This window comes from Amblyraja radiata, chromosome 34, assembly GCF_010909765.2.
Source record: "Amblyraja radiata isolate CabotCenter1 chromosome 34, sAmbRad1.1.pri, whole genome shotgun sequence".
NCBI classification, from domain to species: domain Eukaryota; kingdom Metazoa; phylum Chordata; class Chondrichthyes; order Rajiformes; family Rajidae; genus Amblyraja; species Amblyraja radiata.
Window position 1 is genome coordinate 17001656 of NC_045989.1, and position 18703 is coordinate 17020358.

General features: G+C 43.2%; 1 protein-coding gene across 1 annotated transcript in view; it reads left to right on the forward strand.

Moving 5' to 3' along the window:
* Nucleotides 1-7360: 7360 nt before the first annotated feature.
* aqp9 (aquaporin 9) overlaps nt 7361-18703 on the forward strand; it is a 43853-nt gene continuing 32510 nt past the window's right edge. Inside the window, exons 1-2 of the mRNA XM_033050248.1 lie at nt 7361-7781; nt 10138-10264. Of these exons, the coding sequence (XP_032906139.1) occupies nt 7677-7781; nt 10138-10264 (232 nt within the window). The 5' untranslated portion in view covers nt 7361-7676. The remainder of the gene's footprint in view (nt 7782-10137; nt 10265-18703) is intronic.

Consider the following 18703-nt stretch of genomic DNA (forward strand, 5'->3'; position numbering starts at 1 on the left):
GATAAAACAAATGTTGATCCTTTTACATCCCAAACACAGTGCCAAATTTTGTCAGATAGGGGTATGGACCCGTTAACTAAAACTATTGATAACATTAATGCTGGCAACTCCCAGATGTACACTGGCACAGTAACATTTCCGAATGTCACATAATGGTTTATACACTCAACAAAACAGATTGTGTCTCTGGTCAATCTGGTCAATACATTAGTGCAAAAATCAACAACCCTTCTCCAACCAGTTGAGAATATTGTCATTCGGAACTCTCTTGAGTCCTGTTAACGCTTTTCCACACAATGCTAAGGATAGAATCTATTTCTACTGTAGAAGTTTTCTATTGGCTCAAAAACACCAAAATCCTCACGCGAATACCTCAATATTTTTTCAACTTCTGTAAATAGAAGATTGTCATTTAATTTCAGAGATCAGACTAGTTAACGGGCGCACACTCCTCAACTGATGTTTCTTCTGCAGTGTCTGTGGCCCATTTTCTTGTGCACTTAAAAAAAAAGAATTGCCATGGTAATGCATCATTCCACAGACATACTTGCAATTTATTTTAAGGTGCTGCATTCAGTTACACTTTCCACCTAAACATGCAATAGTTAGACTTCAAAATATAGAATTATATTCAACCTAACAGTAATATTTTTATTCGTGAAGTGAATGCATATGAGGGTGATCTTGTAGAGGTGTACAAAATCATGAGAGGAATAGATTTGGGTAAATGCGCAGTTGCCCAGTGTAGGGGAATTGAGAACCAGAGGACATAGGTTTAAGGTGAGGGGGGAAAGATTTAATGGGGAACAGAGGGGTAACTTTTTTTTACACAAAGGGTGGTGGGTGCATGGAACAAGCTGCCTGTGGAGATAGTTGAGGTAGGTACAATCACAATGTTTAAGAAACATTTAGACAGGTACATGGGTAGTGTAACCTTGTAATCTTAAGGCTTTGTGATCTTTCTGGAAACTTATCTTTCGGATGTAAAGTTAGTCTGATATAGAGAAAACTGTGGACAAAGATCAACCAAACTATGGCTCAGAGGCAAAGGTCTCCACTGAGAATCTTCCTGGGCATTGTGTAGTGCTCCACCTTCTCCCACCTTTGTGGAGAACAGGGAGTGAGATGGGAGAGGATTGCACCGTGAGGAGAGGTTTACTCAGAATGACCATCCCTTGGGGAGAAAGCATGGGATGCAGGGGTGGGTCAGAGAGCGATTCACAGGAGTGAGAAGGAGTCAGGTTTAGGCAGATGAAATACACATAGTTCCCCTTATACCTCTCCTTGCCCTTCACCTCTATTCCCGCAAGTGAACAGGCTCACTATTCCTGCTTGAGCAACAGTCAGCAGATCCAAACTAACAGGTTTTGACTTCCACACCCACACCCCATCGAAACCTGCCAACGTTTACAGGGAATAACGATCAACAATTCATCATGGAGCCGACAGCATTTCCACGCAACTTCTGGGCCAATGCTTTGTTTGTTCCTCATCATGCATCTTCAGTGTATTGACGATTCCAAGTCTTAGTCCTGGCAGAATATCACAGAACTGGGTTTATTTTAACAGAGTTTAAAGTAACGACAGAGCTTGAAAATGTGCACATAACCAGAAACATTTGCTACCATCATCTGTCAGAAGTGTGGAGAAGGTTATCCATCTTGGCCTCCTCCTGGAGCTCTGCTGCCACAGAAGCCTGCCTGCAGCCAACTCCGCTCACTCTGCAGGATGTTATGACATGACTGGGAGCATGAAACTGGAAAGGCTTGGAAATATTTCCAGTTGGGGCACTGAGGATAAGCTGTGACTCTAGCCAAATTGTATTAGTGCAACTTAAACAGTGACATCTTCCTAAACATTGGAAAATTATCCAGCTATCTCCTTGAGTTTGAGTTTAGTTTATTGTCACAAGTACAGTACAGTGAAAAGCTTTTGTTGCGTGCTAAACCAGTCAGCAGAAAGACAATTCATGATTACAATCAAGCCATCCACAGTGTATATTCTAGATACATGATAGATGCACAGAGTCTCTTGCCCAGAGTAGGTGAATCGAGGGCCAGAGGACATAGGTTTAAGGTGAAGGGGAAAAGATTTAATAGGAATCTGAGGGGTAACTTTTGGTGGGTGGGTGTGTGGAACAAGTTGCCAGAGGAGGCAGTTGAGGCAGGGACTATCCCAACATTTAAGAAACAGTTGGACAGGTACATGGATAGGACAGGTTTGGAGGGATATGGACCAAACACGGCAGGTGGTACTAATGTAGCTGGGATATGTTGGCCGGTGTGGGCAAGATGGGCTGAAGGGCCTGTTCCCACATTGTATCACTCTATGAATAATGTGAATAACTTTTAGTGCAAGATAAAGCCAGTGAAAAGCCAGGTGGGATGGTGATGATGAAATAGTGTTGTACTCCATGCACTAAAAGCAGGGCAAACCAAATCTGTCAGTGTGTAGGAAGGAACTACAAATGCTAGTTTATACCAAAGATAGACACAAAATGACAATAGACAATAGACATAGGTGCAGGAGTAGGACATTCGGCCCTTTGAGCCAGCACCGCCATTCAATGTGATCATGGCTGATCATCCCCAATCAGTATCCCGTTCCTTCCTTCTCCCCATATCCCCTGACTCCGATATTTTTAAGAGCCCTATCTAGCTCTCTCTTGAAAGCATCCAGAGAACCTGCCTCCACTGCTCTCTGAGGCAGAGAATTCCACAGATAAAATGCTGGAGTAACTCAACGGATCAGGCAGCATCTATGGACGAAAGGAATAGGTGACTCCTCTGGAGTCTGAAGAAGAGTTCCTACCCGAAACATTACCAATTCCTCATCGCCAGAGATGCTGCCTGATCCGCTGAGTTACTCCAGTACTTTGTGTCTATCTTCAGTATAAATCAGCATCTACAGTTCCTTTCTACACAATATGCTTAAGGAATCTGGCCCACTCCAAGTTGGAAGCCAGTGCTCCATTGCTTGGAATATTAAATCTATGCATTTGGATCCAAATGCCTCAGGCACAAATAATATGACAGAAGTGATTTTGGAACACATGCTGAAAGGAAGCCACCTTGAAGATGTGAAAAGCTGCAGACTTGTCCTCCTAGTTGTTCTTGCCTTGAAGTGGCCCATACCAGGGGTCCCCATGTTCCTCTAGTTTGTGTCGATCTTCTGCCTAATTACCGCCCCCAATCAACCTACCCTCAGTTATCAGCCAAGTGCTGGAATGTGTTGTCAACAAAGGCTATTCATGTCTTTTATAACAATAACCTGCTCACCAACGCTTGCTTGGATTCCACAAGCATCATGGTTTCTGATTGCAATACAGCCCGTTCCAAACAGGGACAAGCATCTAAGTCCCAGTGGAAAGCTGGGAATGGCTGCCTTTGAGACCCTTGTGAAATTGATTTCAACAAGAATTAGGGGGAATTTACCACTGACTGGAATAATCTCAGCCTCAGGATATCTCTGCAGGTGGCCTTGGTCGCAGGCCCAAGCCTCTCCAGCAATTCTCACAACTTCCTAGTGTGTGTATATTTGCTGATATCTGTTCATTGTTAGTTCTATTCACAACTCTTCAGGCGAATAAGCAATCTGTGCGTGTACGGAGCAAAACTTAGTAAATACACTTGCCTGGTGTGAGGTGAAAGAAATGCTTTAATGGTGATATGTATGTGTTGGACAATGACCATTTTCAGCAGCAGAGAGTCTAACCGTCATTCCATTGTCTATTGTCAGACAACCTGCATTAACATTCTGGAGCTGACCGATTACATTTACCATTGGGTCTTTATGTTGATCTATGTCCCTAAATCTAAATGTTGTTTAATCAAGATATGTACAGTACGTGTAGGTCATTCAGACGATCATTATTGCATTGTTTGCATCTAAATGCAGTTAAAACAAATTCTTGCTAATTTTGCTCAAAAATAACAACATTAGTATTGTTCATTTTAAGTGTTTTATGCAATAACATGTTCACATAATGTCTGTATTTACAGCAGTACACAACTCCCTCGGTTATGAATAACCTGATTTACAAAAAACAACTTACACAATTGCACAAATTCTTCCAGACATTTTTTAAAGTATTTCTCAAACTAGTAATAATAATAAAATGTTTCATGTTATTGATGAATTAGATACAGGCTATATGTTCCATGAGTTTAATTATGTTAGGGTGATTGTTCCTTGAAATTAAATAATTATAGCAAGTGTATCTAGGTCATGGTTTCATGGTCAGTGTATTGTCACATGTACCAATTAAGGTACGGTGAAATTCCACAGTAACCCATATCTAGAGCAATAAGAAAATGGATGTTTCTGACTTAAGGAGAAACCAGCCTGTGTGCAGTTGGCAAGAATGGAACCCAGACATAACCTGGAGTTACTCGTGCCTTGTTTCATATATTATAGACCCAACGCAGTAATTAACATAACAGTGGTTGCAATCTTCTAATTAAACTCGGGTTGAAATGTAGGATTTACAGTATGTCTGACCGATTTTACTTTGAGAAACGTACTGGTACATTAGTGACAATGTTAGGAGGTCTACACATGCAGAGCCATGTTCAATGAGTTTGAAGCTTTGCCGCTGAACATGGAGCATATGACAACTTCATGAATATCAGCAACGTGGAGCTGAGATCCTGATTGCTGCCAGAATGTCCCAAGGAACCAGATTGGAGATGGTTTCCTCATGTAACCAGGATGGGAGTGGAACTGGGTATCTTACAAGTCTCACTGATATCTGTGAATCAATGGTAGATAAAAATGCTGGTGAAACTCAGCGGGTGAGGCAGCATCTATGGAGCGAAGGAATAGGTGATGTTTTGGGTCTGTTTCCATGCAGGATTATGTACATCCTGAGGCATTGGAGTGTGCATGGCGATATGCGCCCCTTATACAGAGAGGAAGATAAATCAGGCTGCCCACACTAAAAGGGTGCTGTTCCCATGACATGGGACTTATTTCACACCTTGAAGCCTCTAGTAAGCGTCAGCTATCTCAGACTTCCAAGCTCAGAGGTTGCCCCCAAAAACAGTACCAGGTGAGGTGCCCTTGGATCCATCCTGCACTGGCACCAAGACTACATTGGCTACAAGAACCACACACATTTGTCTCAGCAGTTTTCCTCACAGTTATGGTGACACGAAAGTTGTTGAGAGCACAGACATTATTCTTGGCAAGATTTGGAAGATTCTCTCAACATTTGCCGAATGGGGTGTATTCGTCGCTGTCTGAAGATGCGAGTGTGCAGCTACGGAGGGGTAGTCATTTCATTATCAGTCTGATTTTTCCTGATCCGTTTCTTGCTCATCTATATATTTTCCAACAGAGGGTTTGCCAAGGAATATCCAATGGTGCAACAGCAAGAATGGCACCAGACTTGAAGAGAACTTAAATATGCCTCAACTACAAAAATCTAACTTGTAGAATTGAATTAGTTTAGGACTATGGATTAGGTTAACATTTTGATGAATGTTTCATCACATCGGGCCCTTTGCTCACTGGGGTTTAGAAGGATGTGGGGGGAACTCGTTGAAACTTAAAGAATAGTGAAAGGCTGGATAGAGTGGATGTGGAGAGGATGTTTCTACTAGTCGGAGACTCTTGGAGCAGAGGCCATAGCCTCAGAATAAAATGACATACCTTTAGAAAGGAGATAAAGAGGAATTTCTTTAGCCAGAGGGTAATGAATCTATTGAATTTATTGTCACAGAAGGCTGTGGTGGCCACGTCAATGGATATTTTTTAGGCAGAGATTAACATATTCTTGATTGGTAAGGGTGTCAGCAGTTATGGGGAGAAGACAGGAGAATGGGGTTGAGAGAAAAGATAGATCAGCTATGATTGAATGACGGAGTAGACTTGATGGGCCGAATGGGCTAAATCGGATCCTATATCTTATGGACATGATTAACATCTCTGAAAGCGAAAAGCTCAAGGGAACCAAGAAGAACGTATTTGATACTTTTCGATAAGATGAGTGATCAATACAATGAATGATACGTTGGGACTGTCCCGATTGAAATACCTATGTTTATGATACAGACCAAACCATGGCATGTCCTATAGAAGTGTGACCCCGCCAACCAACACAGCGCCAGGCTGCAGCCGCAACAAGTAACCCAGTCTGAAGAAGAGTCTCGACCCGAAACGCCACCTATTCCTTTTCTCCAGAGATGCTGTCTGACCCGCTGAGTTACTCCAGCTTTTTATTTTTGTCTATCTTCACCATAAGGACTCATCTTTGAATGGATGCAGACCGTAGATAAATAGACGTGTAGGAAGGAACTGCAGATATCGGTTTACACCGAAGATAGACACACAATGCTGGAGTAACTCAGCGGGTCAGTCAGCATCTCTGGAGAGAAGGAATAGGTGGCGTTTCCGGGCGAGACCCTTCCTCAGACTGAGGTTCAGGGTAAAGGGGAAACTAGATGTATCTAGTCTCTAAGTAAATTGGTATTTCTTCCTGTAGAAGGCATTATTTATTTTCTGACAGTTAATGAAGAGGAGTTCAGCATGACTACAGATCCCACCCGGCCACCCCCGGCCCTGGTTTCCATGGGAGCAACTGTCTGAGTGTGGAAAGTCCACGCTCACATCAGCCGCCAACTTTCCAAAGGCTCCAAGCCATCCATGTTACATTGGAATGGGATTGCACGCCTGGTTTCCCTGCTGTGTCACGGTTTGTACACGCAGTCTGAAACATTATATAAAATTATTATTATTTGGAATGAAACTTGGGAAATGTCAAGGTGGTCAGTGGGAGTCTTCCCCTCACCTAGACTTTCCTCGCAGTGGCTCCTTCTGACCAGGGCGGGCGACTGGTTTGCACAGAGGAGATCTACCTCACGGTTCACCCCTAGTTACAGCCCCTTACACAGTCTCTATGACAGGCAGCGGGGCGACCTGAGCTACTTTGGGGACAGATTGAGAATCAGCTGGTTGCAATGTAACGTTGAAATCCGTGGCTTCCAACCAGCCAGCTGAATAATTTTGTCAGCCAACCACACCAACTGCTGCAGTTGTGATCAAAACTTACTTTGGATAAAGTCGCCGTCTGTTTTGTGTCAAGGATAACTGTCTTCCACAACCCCCCAACACGATTACTTTCCCCACTCGCCAGAACTTCTTTCCCCATTCAAATCCACCCCCCACCCACTCCTCCCCAAATAAATATAGTGTCTTTGTAACATGTTCTCAACCTAGCGAGGTACATACTCTGAAAACCGTGCCGAATCTCTATTCTACCACTGGGACTCTGACTAACCTGGCGGGCTGGTTCATAATGGTTGCACTATGTGCCTTGCTAATCATTAACAGAGAGAGCTCTGATTTCAGGAATCGTGCAACCGTTTCTTTCCCTCCAATGTCATGACGTTTCTGAGTTATTGGGGAACGGGTTAGACGTTTTTTTTTTTGTGGAAATGCGGGGAGAAAAAGATCGAAGGGGGAGGGGGGCGAGGATTGCGGCCAAGCTGAGAGCGGGCCGAATGGTCCCCGCGTTGATCTGATCGCCATTCGCGGCGGGGCACCGTTATCAGTCGGCGGACAGCCAGACAGACAGACAGACCGACCGACCTGCACAGTCCGCAGTGACGAAGTTCAGAGCCTTGTGTTGAGAAACCAAACAGATCGCGGCTCCAGCACCAACTCGCCCACTAGCCATGGAAGCTCAGATCCAGAGGAAGACTTTGGTGGATAAATGCAAACTGAAGAACAGCTGGATCAAAGAAGGGCTCGCCGAATTTCTGGGGACATTTATTCTAATCGTGAGTTTTTGTTTTACACAACAGAACTCCTTCATTGTCACAATCCAGGAGGTTCAACTCCAATTTAATTGTCAGAATTACTAACATCAGCAGTCAAACCCCAATTGTGCCCAAAATGCTGGAGAAACTCAGCGGGTGCAGCAGCATCTATGGAGCGAAGGAAATAGGCAACGTTTCGGCCCGAAACGTTGCCTATTTCCTTCGTTCCATAGATGCTGCTGCACCCGCTGAGTTTCTCCAGCATTTTTGTGTACCTTCGATTTTCCAGCATCTGCAGTTCCTTCTTAAACACATCCAATTGTGCCCAAACGTTTTGTCCGAATGTAAACCCGTTAGTGTGATAGTTGCTCAGATAATCGAGTGAATCCCTTCCCAAACACTAGTGTGAATGGCCATAATGGTGAGTATTGGCGAGGATGCGTTTCCATGTAATGTCAGAAGTAATTGCGTCCGTTATCCGTTACCTCTCGACCTGGATTCCTTGCCCTGGTCCATTCCAGTATCTGTGGAGGGAATTGAGATGCGATGGTTCGAGACGGGACCCTTCTGTAGAAACACCCTCTGCCCATCTCCCTCCACGGGCGTTGCCTGACCCGCTGAGTTCCTCCAGCACTTTTGTGTTTTGCTCAAGATTCCAGCATCTGTTTTCCGGGCCGTTCTAAACAAACCATGTCTCCGTTTGCCTTTAAATGATCACACGGGCCCTACTCACTGGCAAATGCCGATGAATTTAAAATTGAAATGTCAAATTACGGCTCTTTTTTTGGGGGGGGGGGGGGGGGGGGGAGAGAGAATCGAAAAGGCAAAAGCAAAACAAAGGCAATCGGCAAACAAACTCTGTAAATATCACATCGTGTGTCCGGATGCTATAACATGAATTTCATCCATTCCATGTTATTCCCGAGTAAATGCATAGTAGTAATTATCCGTGGTAAAACTTCCCATGCGTTGGATCAACGGTACATTGATAGATTGTGAAATAAACTTTAAATGTATTGTAACCTGTCACAAGTAGTCCGAGACAGGGGACAACTTTCGGCTTGGTTCAGTTGGAGAGATAATTCTTCCTTATGTCTCTCATCTCCCATGGACGTCCTGGCCACCTCAGAGCTTCAGAAGTACCCCCTGAACCCTAGGGGAGTATTACTTACAGCTTAGTTAGACATCATTGGGCCCATTCCCCCAATGCTCGCTCTTTGAAAGAGCTAAAAAACACACAAAGTGTTGGAGTAACTAACGGGTCTGGCAGCATCTCTGGAGAACATGATTTTGGGTGGGGACCCTTCTGAAAGAGTTAAATCCTCACGTTCATAAGTTCATAAGTCATAGGAGCAGAATTAGGCCACTCGGCCCATCGAGTCTACTCTGCCATTCAATCATGGCTGATCCATCTCTCCCTCCCAACCCTATTCTCTTGCCTTCTCCCCATAACCCTTGACACCCTTACTAATCAAGAATCTGTCACTCTCCGCCATAAATACCCAATGACTTGGCCTCCCCAGCCGTCTGTGGCAATGAATCCCAACAAACCCTGTTCTCTTCACTCCATGCATTTTTCCACTTTTCAACAATAATCAACAATAACCATCTTCACACGGCCTTGAATAAAACAAACATGCATCTCCTCACTGCTGCATTTGTAGCCACATTTGGGGTCAGCAAGTTCCCACCAACATCCAAAGGTGGGAGGTCCCTGGAATGCATTGGTACATGTACATCAGCCCATCGGTACACGCGTGGTCAAAACTCCAATTAACCCTGAAGTTTCTGGTAAACCTGCTCTAGTTATAGCCACAGAAAGCCAGAAGTCCCAACAGAATGCCATTAGAGAGGTATATGAATATGACAGGTTTGGAGGGATATGAACCAAACGTAGGCAGGTGAGACTAGTGTAGCTGCGACATGTTGGCCGGTGTGGGCAAGTTGGGCCGAAGGGCCTGTTTCCACACTGTATCACCCAATGACTCTGTGAGAGCTGGTAGTGATGATTGTTGGGATAGAACATACCAACATGCAGGAGCACTGCAACAATCCTTCGGGATAAACACTTGGATTATCCTATTAACCACTGCATTTCCACAATGCAGCACTCCCTTCAGTAACTAACAAGCTTAAAATTTACAAGATTGAAACATATCCTGAGATCGGCATTATACCTAAGTAGGGTCTTTCTTTCTTGCACAATTGAGATGTGAACTCATTGACCAGAGGCATTAAAATTTGTAGCAAAGGCATATTCACATTAACATGTCCCGGTGATTATTGTTAAGCATTTCAAATTAAAGACGTGATGTTGAATGTGTTATATGTCTTTTGAAAGCACTGTACATATTGTTGAATTGTTTGTATTTTGCAGTTGTTTGGTTGCGGATCTATAGCTCAGTCAGTGCTGAGCAGAGGAACGAGTGGCAATATGTTGACCTCTTCTATTGGTTTTCCATTTGGAGTTACCATCGGTGCTTATGCGACAATAGGGGTGTCAGGTACGTGGAGATATGATTCTGAAAGTGGAAGATTTAAGAGATTTTAAATGTTGAACCAGAAAGTGAGTACCTGGTTTTAACTAACCCAAGTTTTCTATTACCTTATGGCTCTAATGCTTCTTGGACTGTTAACTTTAATAAAGGTAGCAGGGATGTTTCTTCACTATTTGGACCCAGCCTTGAGAACACAGAACTGCATAATCCTTCAACCGCAAGTAGATCCAGGAAACATATTGTCCCTGGCCAGTCATAGAAAATAGAAAATAGAAAATATAGAAACATAGAAAATAGGTGCAGGAGGAGGCCATTCGGCCCTTCGAGCCAGCCCCAGTGAGCCAGTCGACTCTTCATAGTTTTCAATGAATAAACAATGAGACTCAAACAATCTTTAATATTTTAATCATAAAATAAGATGTAAATCTCGATTAACTCTTTGGAATCTTTAAGTAATTCCAAATTGAATCTGCATTTGTAATATTAATTTTTAAACGTTTTATGCAATTTGAATGAAAAGTTGGAAAAAATTACAGATGTTCAAAGTCCAAAATCAGAAGAGAAAATGCAGGAAACAATTGGAAGTAGAGGCAGCGTCTGTGGAATGTTAACTGTTTCAGGTCAAAGATCTGATGCAGCAATTTGTAATTCATTTTCTGATCTAAGCGCCATTTTCATCATCATAGTTGCCCATGTGCTGCCCTGAAGAGTACTCTTATACTTTTTCGTGTGAGAGTTTGTTAAGTTGCAGTTATCAGGAGAGCGACACTATATTGTACTCTCTTCAAGACATCTTGTACCTCTGTACACTTGGTGTGTAATATTCGCTTCAAAGCAAAATGTAGCATGATAGTTTAATATTCATTCCATTCTCAACATATTCTAACAAGATAGACACAAAAAGCTGGAGTAACTCAGCGGGACAGGCAGCATCTCTGGAGAGAAGGAATGGAAGGCGTTTCGGGTTCCGACCCTTCTTCAGAAGAAGAGTCTCGACCCGAGATATCACCCATTCCTTCTTTCCAGAGACGCTGCCTAAGTTAGTCTAGCTTTTTGTGTCTATCTTTGGTTTAAACCAGCATCTGCAGTTCCTTCCTACACATATTCCATCCTAAACCTAATCCAACAAGCTGAGAGGTCTTGTTCTTTGCAACTATGTCCCTATCCATACAAACAAAATTCATAAAATAATTTATCATCTAAAATATACTTCATGGGCTGAGTACTGTGCTATATCAATTGTTTATTGCTTGAAGCATGGAGTAGCAATGATGTCTCCTATCTATTATAGTGTCCAGCAGTAAAGTCAAGAGAATGGCAGAGCAGGGAGTTAAGGGGTTTGGAGGGTGGGCTGGGAGCAGGTAGGGCGATGTTGGGGACATTGTTTTAATATTAGAGAAGGGGAGCCCAAGAATGGACACAAGTAGATCGACTCTCATTGCAGGACTTCAAAGTTGGTGCAATGGGATCAGATCATGTTGCCCTGGGAGTGCCCAACAGTGGATGAGCCCTGGGACAACATGGACCACGTTCCCCTGTAATGGAACAAATGGAGAATGATCCTGTGTGGCGTCAGCCTCGTTATGGTTACTCATGACAAAATATATTTGAACATATTTTCAGAGTGGTGTAAAACAACTCAGAAATATTCCATTCTGTATTTCACTCTTGAAGAAACCGATTTCCTAATTGTTAAACACTGAAGTAGATAGCTATATGCAATCAAATTACCAGAGAGTAATATTTCCTATCACAAACGCATCAGTTATAAATCTCAACACCTCCACACCCATCAGATAAGTTATACAACGTAAAACCCACTAAAATTATCACGAATGAGCCACCTATCATGTATATAAATACTCTTGCAGAGGCTGGATGCTGTAATAGCTTGGTTCTATGTTCAGTTACCTCTGGAATTTATATTCTACCTTTGAAGGTGGGATGAAAGTCTCTTCAGTCTATTGGTTGGCAGGTTCTTAAATGTTTACTGATCTTTATATATCCAAGTCGAAATAAGCAACAGATATCATCAGTCACCTGAGTCAAAAGTACATTTTATTGCCTAATAATTTAAAATAACAAACGCTCTGTGTTACCAGACTTTAGTTGATGCCTTTTCTATGTAAAATAATTTTTTCATAGCTTTTGTGTTACATGAATGTAGATCTTTGTTCTCTTGCTTTCCTTCAGCAGAGCAAGTTTACCATCGGTTTCTGACTTCGTCCCCTTGCCTGGGAATTAACTAGCCAAAAGATTAACTTATCTACCCGACTTGATCCCTTTAGAAATATTTTCAAACATTCCTCTTTCAGGAATCTTCAGTCTTTGCAGGATGAATGTTTAATGGGAGCTCCTGGGATGAGCGAACAATTCTGCTGTTGTTTCTGTCTATCCTGAGCAACAGCATTAAGGTACAGCCGCAATCTTATACATTCTGCAACTGCCTGGGGTTATGGACTTTTTTTAAAACCCGTGTAAGCTCTCTTTGTTCATGAAACCTAAAAATAAACGGTATTTCTCTTCCCAAATCCATTTGGTGTAAACATTTCCCTCTAGTTCCATGGGCTCTGAGGTGACTGTTGACAGCAATGCATGAACTGTAGTCTCGGGTAAGGTACGGTGCTTCAATGAGAGGGGGGTAGATCATTTGTGAGATTTTGTGTCTCTTCCACTATGTACACAGGACATCCCGGTGCTTCTAATGCATGGCTTCAAGGTTCTCAATAAGACCTTGGAAGCTCCTTTGCCATTTTTAAGCAGTCATGGACCAGGGAATGCCAGCAGTTAGCAGGGATGTCTTCAAGATGTCAAAGACACCATTCCTTCAGGGTGTCTTTGGGCACAACCTTGAGAAAAATCATATTGACAGCAACTTCAACATTGTTGTGCAGAAAATTAGAGATGAAGTTGCATGCATCAAAATATGGATCTCAATAGACGAGACAAACAATGCTATGGGGGATATATTGCCAATGTGGTCATTGGTACACTGGAGGCAGGCCAACTATCAAAGGAGTATTTGTTGACATCGGAGGTATTGGAGAAGTCAAACAGCTCAACTATTGCTCAGTTGTTAACATCTTCACTTGCTGTACTTTGACCAGAAGGTCTAAAACACGAGAATGTTCTTCTGTTTGTGACTGATGCAGATCCCTACATGAAAAAAGCTGTTCGTGCCCTTAAAGTTTTATTCTCCAAAATGTTGCATTTGACAAGCTTAGCTCAAGGACTTCATAGAATTGCCAAGCACATACATAGCTTGTTTCCAAATGTCAATCGCCTAGTTTTCAATGTCAAGAAAAGCTTCCTCAAAGCACCGTCACGTGTGCAGTTGTTCAAGGATGATGGAAGTCCGACGTCGGGACTGGAGGACATCCTCAGTGGCTTGGACATCCGAATTGGCCACCTCCTGCCGGAGTCCGCGGCTCCCGAAGTCCACAAGCTGGGCGGAGACTCAACGCTGGTGGCCCTCGGCAAAAGGCCCCAGGACTCCGCGATGTTGGTCCGTGCCGCACTGGGAGCTCTAAGAACCACAGCTCCATGATGTTGAAGCAACAGGCCCAGCACTCCGGAGCTTCAACGGCGATGTAGGGAAGGCATCGCCCGCTCTGAATGTATCCAGCGCTGCGTCAGAAGTTTCTCACAACTGAAGCATATTCTGTCTGACAGACGGCATAGTTTAACACCAGATAATTTGAAAATAATGCTCATAATTATGTGTGACCAGGCAACTTTGGTCATTTAATGTAGTATACCTTTATATTATCATTTTTAACCATATTTTGGTGGTGAAAATATGCCTTTTCTTGTCAATAAATGCCTTTTTCATGCCTTTTTTGTAATTTTATTATGCCTTTTTGCCTGCCTATTCCAAAGTTTCTTAGTGCCTAAATATCCTGGCTCAACTGATAAATGTCCTCTATAAAAAAGCACCTTCAGTGCATCATCCACTCTTGAGTGCAATGCAGCATAAACGGATGAACATATTAAGTAGAAATTATGGCAATGTATGGTCCTTAATCAGATTGATAATGATTCTGCAACATTACACTAGATATACACCTCCATTTAGCGGCTCAGTTCTGCACTTGGTGCGATGCATTCTAATTGTGTTGCATATAAACCTGAGTATTGCTTCTCCAAGAAAGAAAATGGATACCAGCCCAAAATTTACCAATGCAGCACCTGTTGTTTTGGCACTTTGGGTGTTGAATTAGTTCCAATACGATGGACAATGTCCATGGGCTTATTTGTACCATAAACACACCAGCTGCACAGGGAAGTAAGTGAGTGCATTCAGTGTTACTACCCGTCTCAGAAGCCTGGTGCAGACTGGACCTGTTTTCACTCAACGTGCAACTTTAAAGTGAAGCTGCACACTCAGTTTGAGTTCAATACTATGGCTAGATCATATGTTAGGGATGATCAAACATCAACCTCGGGAGATCAAATGTGAAACAAGGAGGTAGTTACTCCCTCAGTCCTGTTTAAATGGGTCACCATCACCTGCAAGTATGTTGCTGACTGCTATCTGTTGGCTGTTGCTTTGATTGATGGATGGTTTCCAGACTTGTCCAAAACTGCTGAAGTCTAAGGTTACCATTCATGGCTTTGACTTTCCAATAATTGGTTGGAAATAGGTGTATTATTAGGGAGGAGGGTGTGGCAGAGAGAACGATCAGATAATTCACCCGTGCAAGATAAGCAGCCAGATGAGACAGGGGAGAAAGCAGGGACAGGGTGCTCGGCACAACCCATGCCTCAACGTGAAACTCAAACCTTGAGGAGGAACATGAGTCAGTCACCTGTGCTTTGGGAAGGACATTCCACATGAAACATACTACAAGGGGCACACACCAGTGGTTGGCGTGGTTACTCTCCAAGCTGGGGGATTAGAGGTATCTGTAATATAGAACAAACCAGAGTATAGAAACAAGCCTTTTGGCCCACAATGTTCCTGCTGAACACAATGCCAAATTACATGAATCTCCTCTGCCTGCATGTGATCCATATCTCTCCATTCCTTGTGTATCCATGCGTATATCCAAAAGCTTCTTAAATGCCAGATCACAAAGAACACATCGCAGGCTATATTGCAGTGATCAGCAATGATCTCTATTCCCAGAGAACTGTATGCATTCCATCCAATTCTGTCTTGCCAATGTAGCAGGCAGAGCAAGCACACAAATTTGCAAAGAGTGTAGGCGTGACCATAATACAGGCATTTCTGACTGCACATCACTTGGTGGGCATCGTATGCCAACACCATGATGTATCGAAACTGGAAGGGGTTCCATCCCCTTGGTGCCCCCTCTTGTGAGAGCACAATTAGTGCCACATGCAGATCAGTGCTCAGTAACTGAACTTTGAAAACTACAGATTCTGAAAATCTGAAATAAAAAGACAAAAGCATTTGGAAGCACTCTGCACCTGATACGTGTTTCCAGCATTGTCTGTGTTTAGATCAGTCCCAGTGGCAGGGCAGCAGTCAAAGTGCTTCAGTTCTGCACTAATCAGCATTCCATACAAAACGTGCCTGCAATGGTCTTCACAGCAATGACCTGGCCCTCTCTCTAGTGTGTATCTTGCACACACATATGGGCAACCTACATACAAGGAGTGCCACCATGCCACCTGGAATTTGGTGCAACCCATTGTATTGTACATACGAATGTTCTGCTCAGATTACTCTGGAGCTGACCTCAGTATGCAAAAAAAACCTTGGTTTCAAGATGTTCTGACTATGTTGCCCAGCATTGCTTTGCTGGTTGGACACAGTGAGCAGCTCCAGAGACAGTGAGCAGCTCCAGAGACAGTGAGCAGCTCCAGAGGAGAAATTCAAGGCCTGGAGGCAACTTCGACAGTCTCTTGGAGACACAAGAGACTGCATGTGCTGGATTCTGGAGCAAAAGACTCAACGGGTCAGGCAGCATCTGTAGGGGGAAATAGATCAGTTGACCTTCCAGTTCGGGACCCTTCAACTGGACTGAAACATTCAAATGTCAAACATTAACCAGTTCATTCCTGACGCTGAGATGCCGGGTCTCAAGCCGAATCGTCGTCCCAACCCTTTAGCCACCACAGATGCTGCTCGGCCTACTGAATTCTCCCAAGAGTTTTTTTTACCAATGCATTCGCATAGATATTGTCATCTGGCTGCTTTGGCCTTTTTTGAGTGGAAAACAAAGTGCTGGAAGATTAGGCAGCATCTCCAGTGGGAAATATGCATTTGATGTTTCGGGTTGGGAACTTTTTGCAGAATGATGGAGAGGAGGGGTGGGGGGGAGGGGGGGGGGGGGTGGAGAGAGATGGTCAAACCCTTCTCCACCATGTCTTCCGAATGCCAATTAAAAAAAAAAAATGAAAAGCAAGTACATAAAAGCAGGAATGGAGAAATTGGCTTTGCACTGTTATTCTCTAACAACCAGAACACAACATTATGTCCCTCTCCTAAATTCTGTATGAGACCTTGTAATATTATATCAATTACAAAATCGCCAACAAATGATGAACTCTGAGCTTTTTAAAATGATTGCATATAATTCACAAGAGCATAAAGACTTTGCTTTATGGAGATCATCAGAGATTATCAAGTTGTACACCAATAAGCATTTGTTCTTCTAAAAAACATTTCTAAAAATAAAATCCATTTAATTCCAAGGTACATTAGTCCATGCCTCTGACTCTTTGTCATAGATCACATGGAGCCATCAATTGGCCATGAAACCAAGTGCCAGATTACTGAAATCCAGTTTATATTGTATTGAATAATGACTGAAGTATTCCCAATATGCTTAACTGTTGATCAATGTCTCTGGGATATTACCCTTCAACATCTGGAGTTGTATATTATGGGCAAGGGAGTTTCAGCAGGTGGTGGTCTTTAACCTGTGTGTGCGTGTGTCCGTGTGCGTGTGTCCGTGTGCGTGTGTCCGTGTGCGTGTGTCCGTGTGCGTGTGTGGTGATTTCCTGTAAGGGCTTTCATTATCCATTAGCAGGTGGTGGGACTAAATCAGATGTCCCATAACAACAGAAAATGGCAGGTGACGCACAATTAATTGGTGTCATTTAAACCACATGTAATCAGCACTCCAGTGCCATGTTGCCTACACCTTGCTGGTCCAGTGTCCTCAGAGCACCCACTACACCTGAGAGTGAGCATTTCATGTGTAGTCAGAAACGGTTCAAGTCAGAAGGTTTGCTGGTCGTACACCGTGGTTGAGCCAGCCAGCCCGCATGGCTTAATTTGACTTAAAGAGAAAGGATTTGGTTGCCTCCGCAGATAATGGAAGTTAGGGAGGACTGCAACGTGCAACGTGCCACCACCGGCCACTTACACTGCACCACACTGCCATTCTTCATCAACTAGCAGAAGGGTTGTTTCTAAGCCTTGATTCATTGCTTTTACCAAAATTCAGTACAATCCATTACTGTAAAGGTTTCTTACCTTCAAATTTATATACAAATTCACACGGGAGGGCTGGTCCCCCAACGCAATATTCCACCTCTCCACCAATTCCAATATTGCCGGCCAGTGGGGGGCCTTTCTGGAGCACTAGTATGGGTGTTGTAGGCCGAGGGGACTGGTTTCCAGACCACATAAGAGCACATAAAGCACATAAAGGGCACTCACAGTTCAGTAGACACTCAGTATTGTGTAGATTCTCAGCTCAGACTTAGAGTCGTGGCTTCTACCTCACCATCTTGCAGCAACTGAGCCATGTCCAGACTTCCAGGTTTTATAGTCCCTCCCCCCAGAAGGGGCGTGGCCTTCTTTGTGGTGATTGACAGGAGAACGAATCTTAATTTTTTTAAAAACACTAATAACTCTTTTATTTTTCATCGATGGGAAAAATCCTCGGGGCCTGATTATCGGAGGAGGACTCTGAGTAAGATGGCCAAAAAAATCACAGCCATATTTGGTAGCATTTTTTCTAAAATCAAACAACAACGCTAACAGGAAGTGGTCAAGATGAGACTTTTAATTATATAGATGTGGCAAATAAGCAAGTTCTGTGATATTTATCTCCTGATGACAGTCGATGTGTGGTTGTTTTTAACTATGACAAGTCTCATGAGGTTAAGATTTAACCCTGTATGTCACAGGTACATAAGTTCATAAGTTTTAAGAGCATAATTAGGCATTCAGCCCATCAAGCCTACTCTGCCATTCAATCATGGCTGTTCTATCTTTCCTTCTCAACATTCTCCTGCCTTCCCATAACCCCTGACACCCTTGCTAATCAAGGACCTGTCAATCTCTGCCTTAAAAATATTCACTGACTTGTCCTCCACAGCCGTCTGTAACTCCTTAGATTTCTGTTTATTTGATATGAGGTCAGCCACGTGCAAAGGCATACATGCTCTGGTTCATGTTACCCTGCATGTCCCCTTAGTCCATATGCTGCAATTTATAATTGCTCTACTATATTTAGGAGAAGG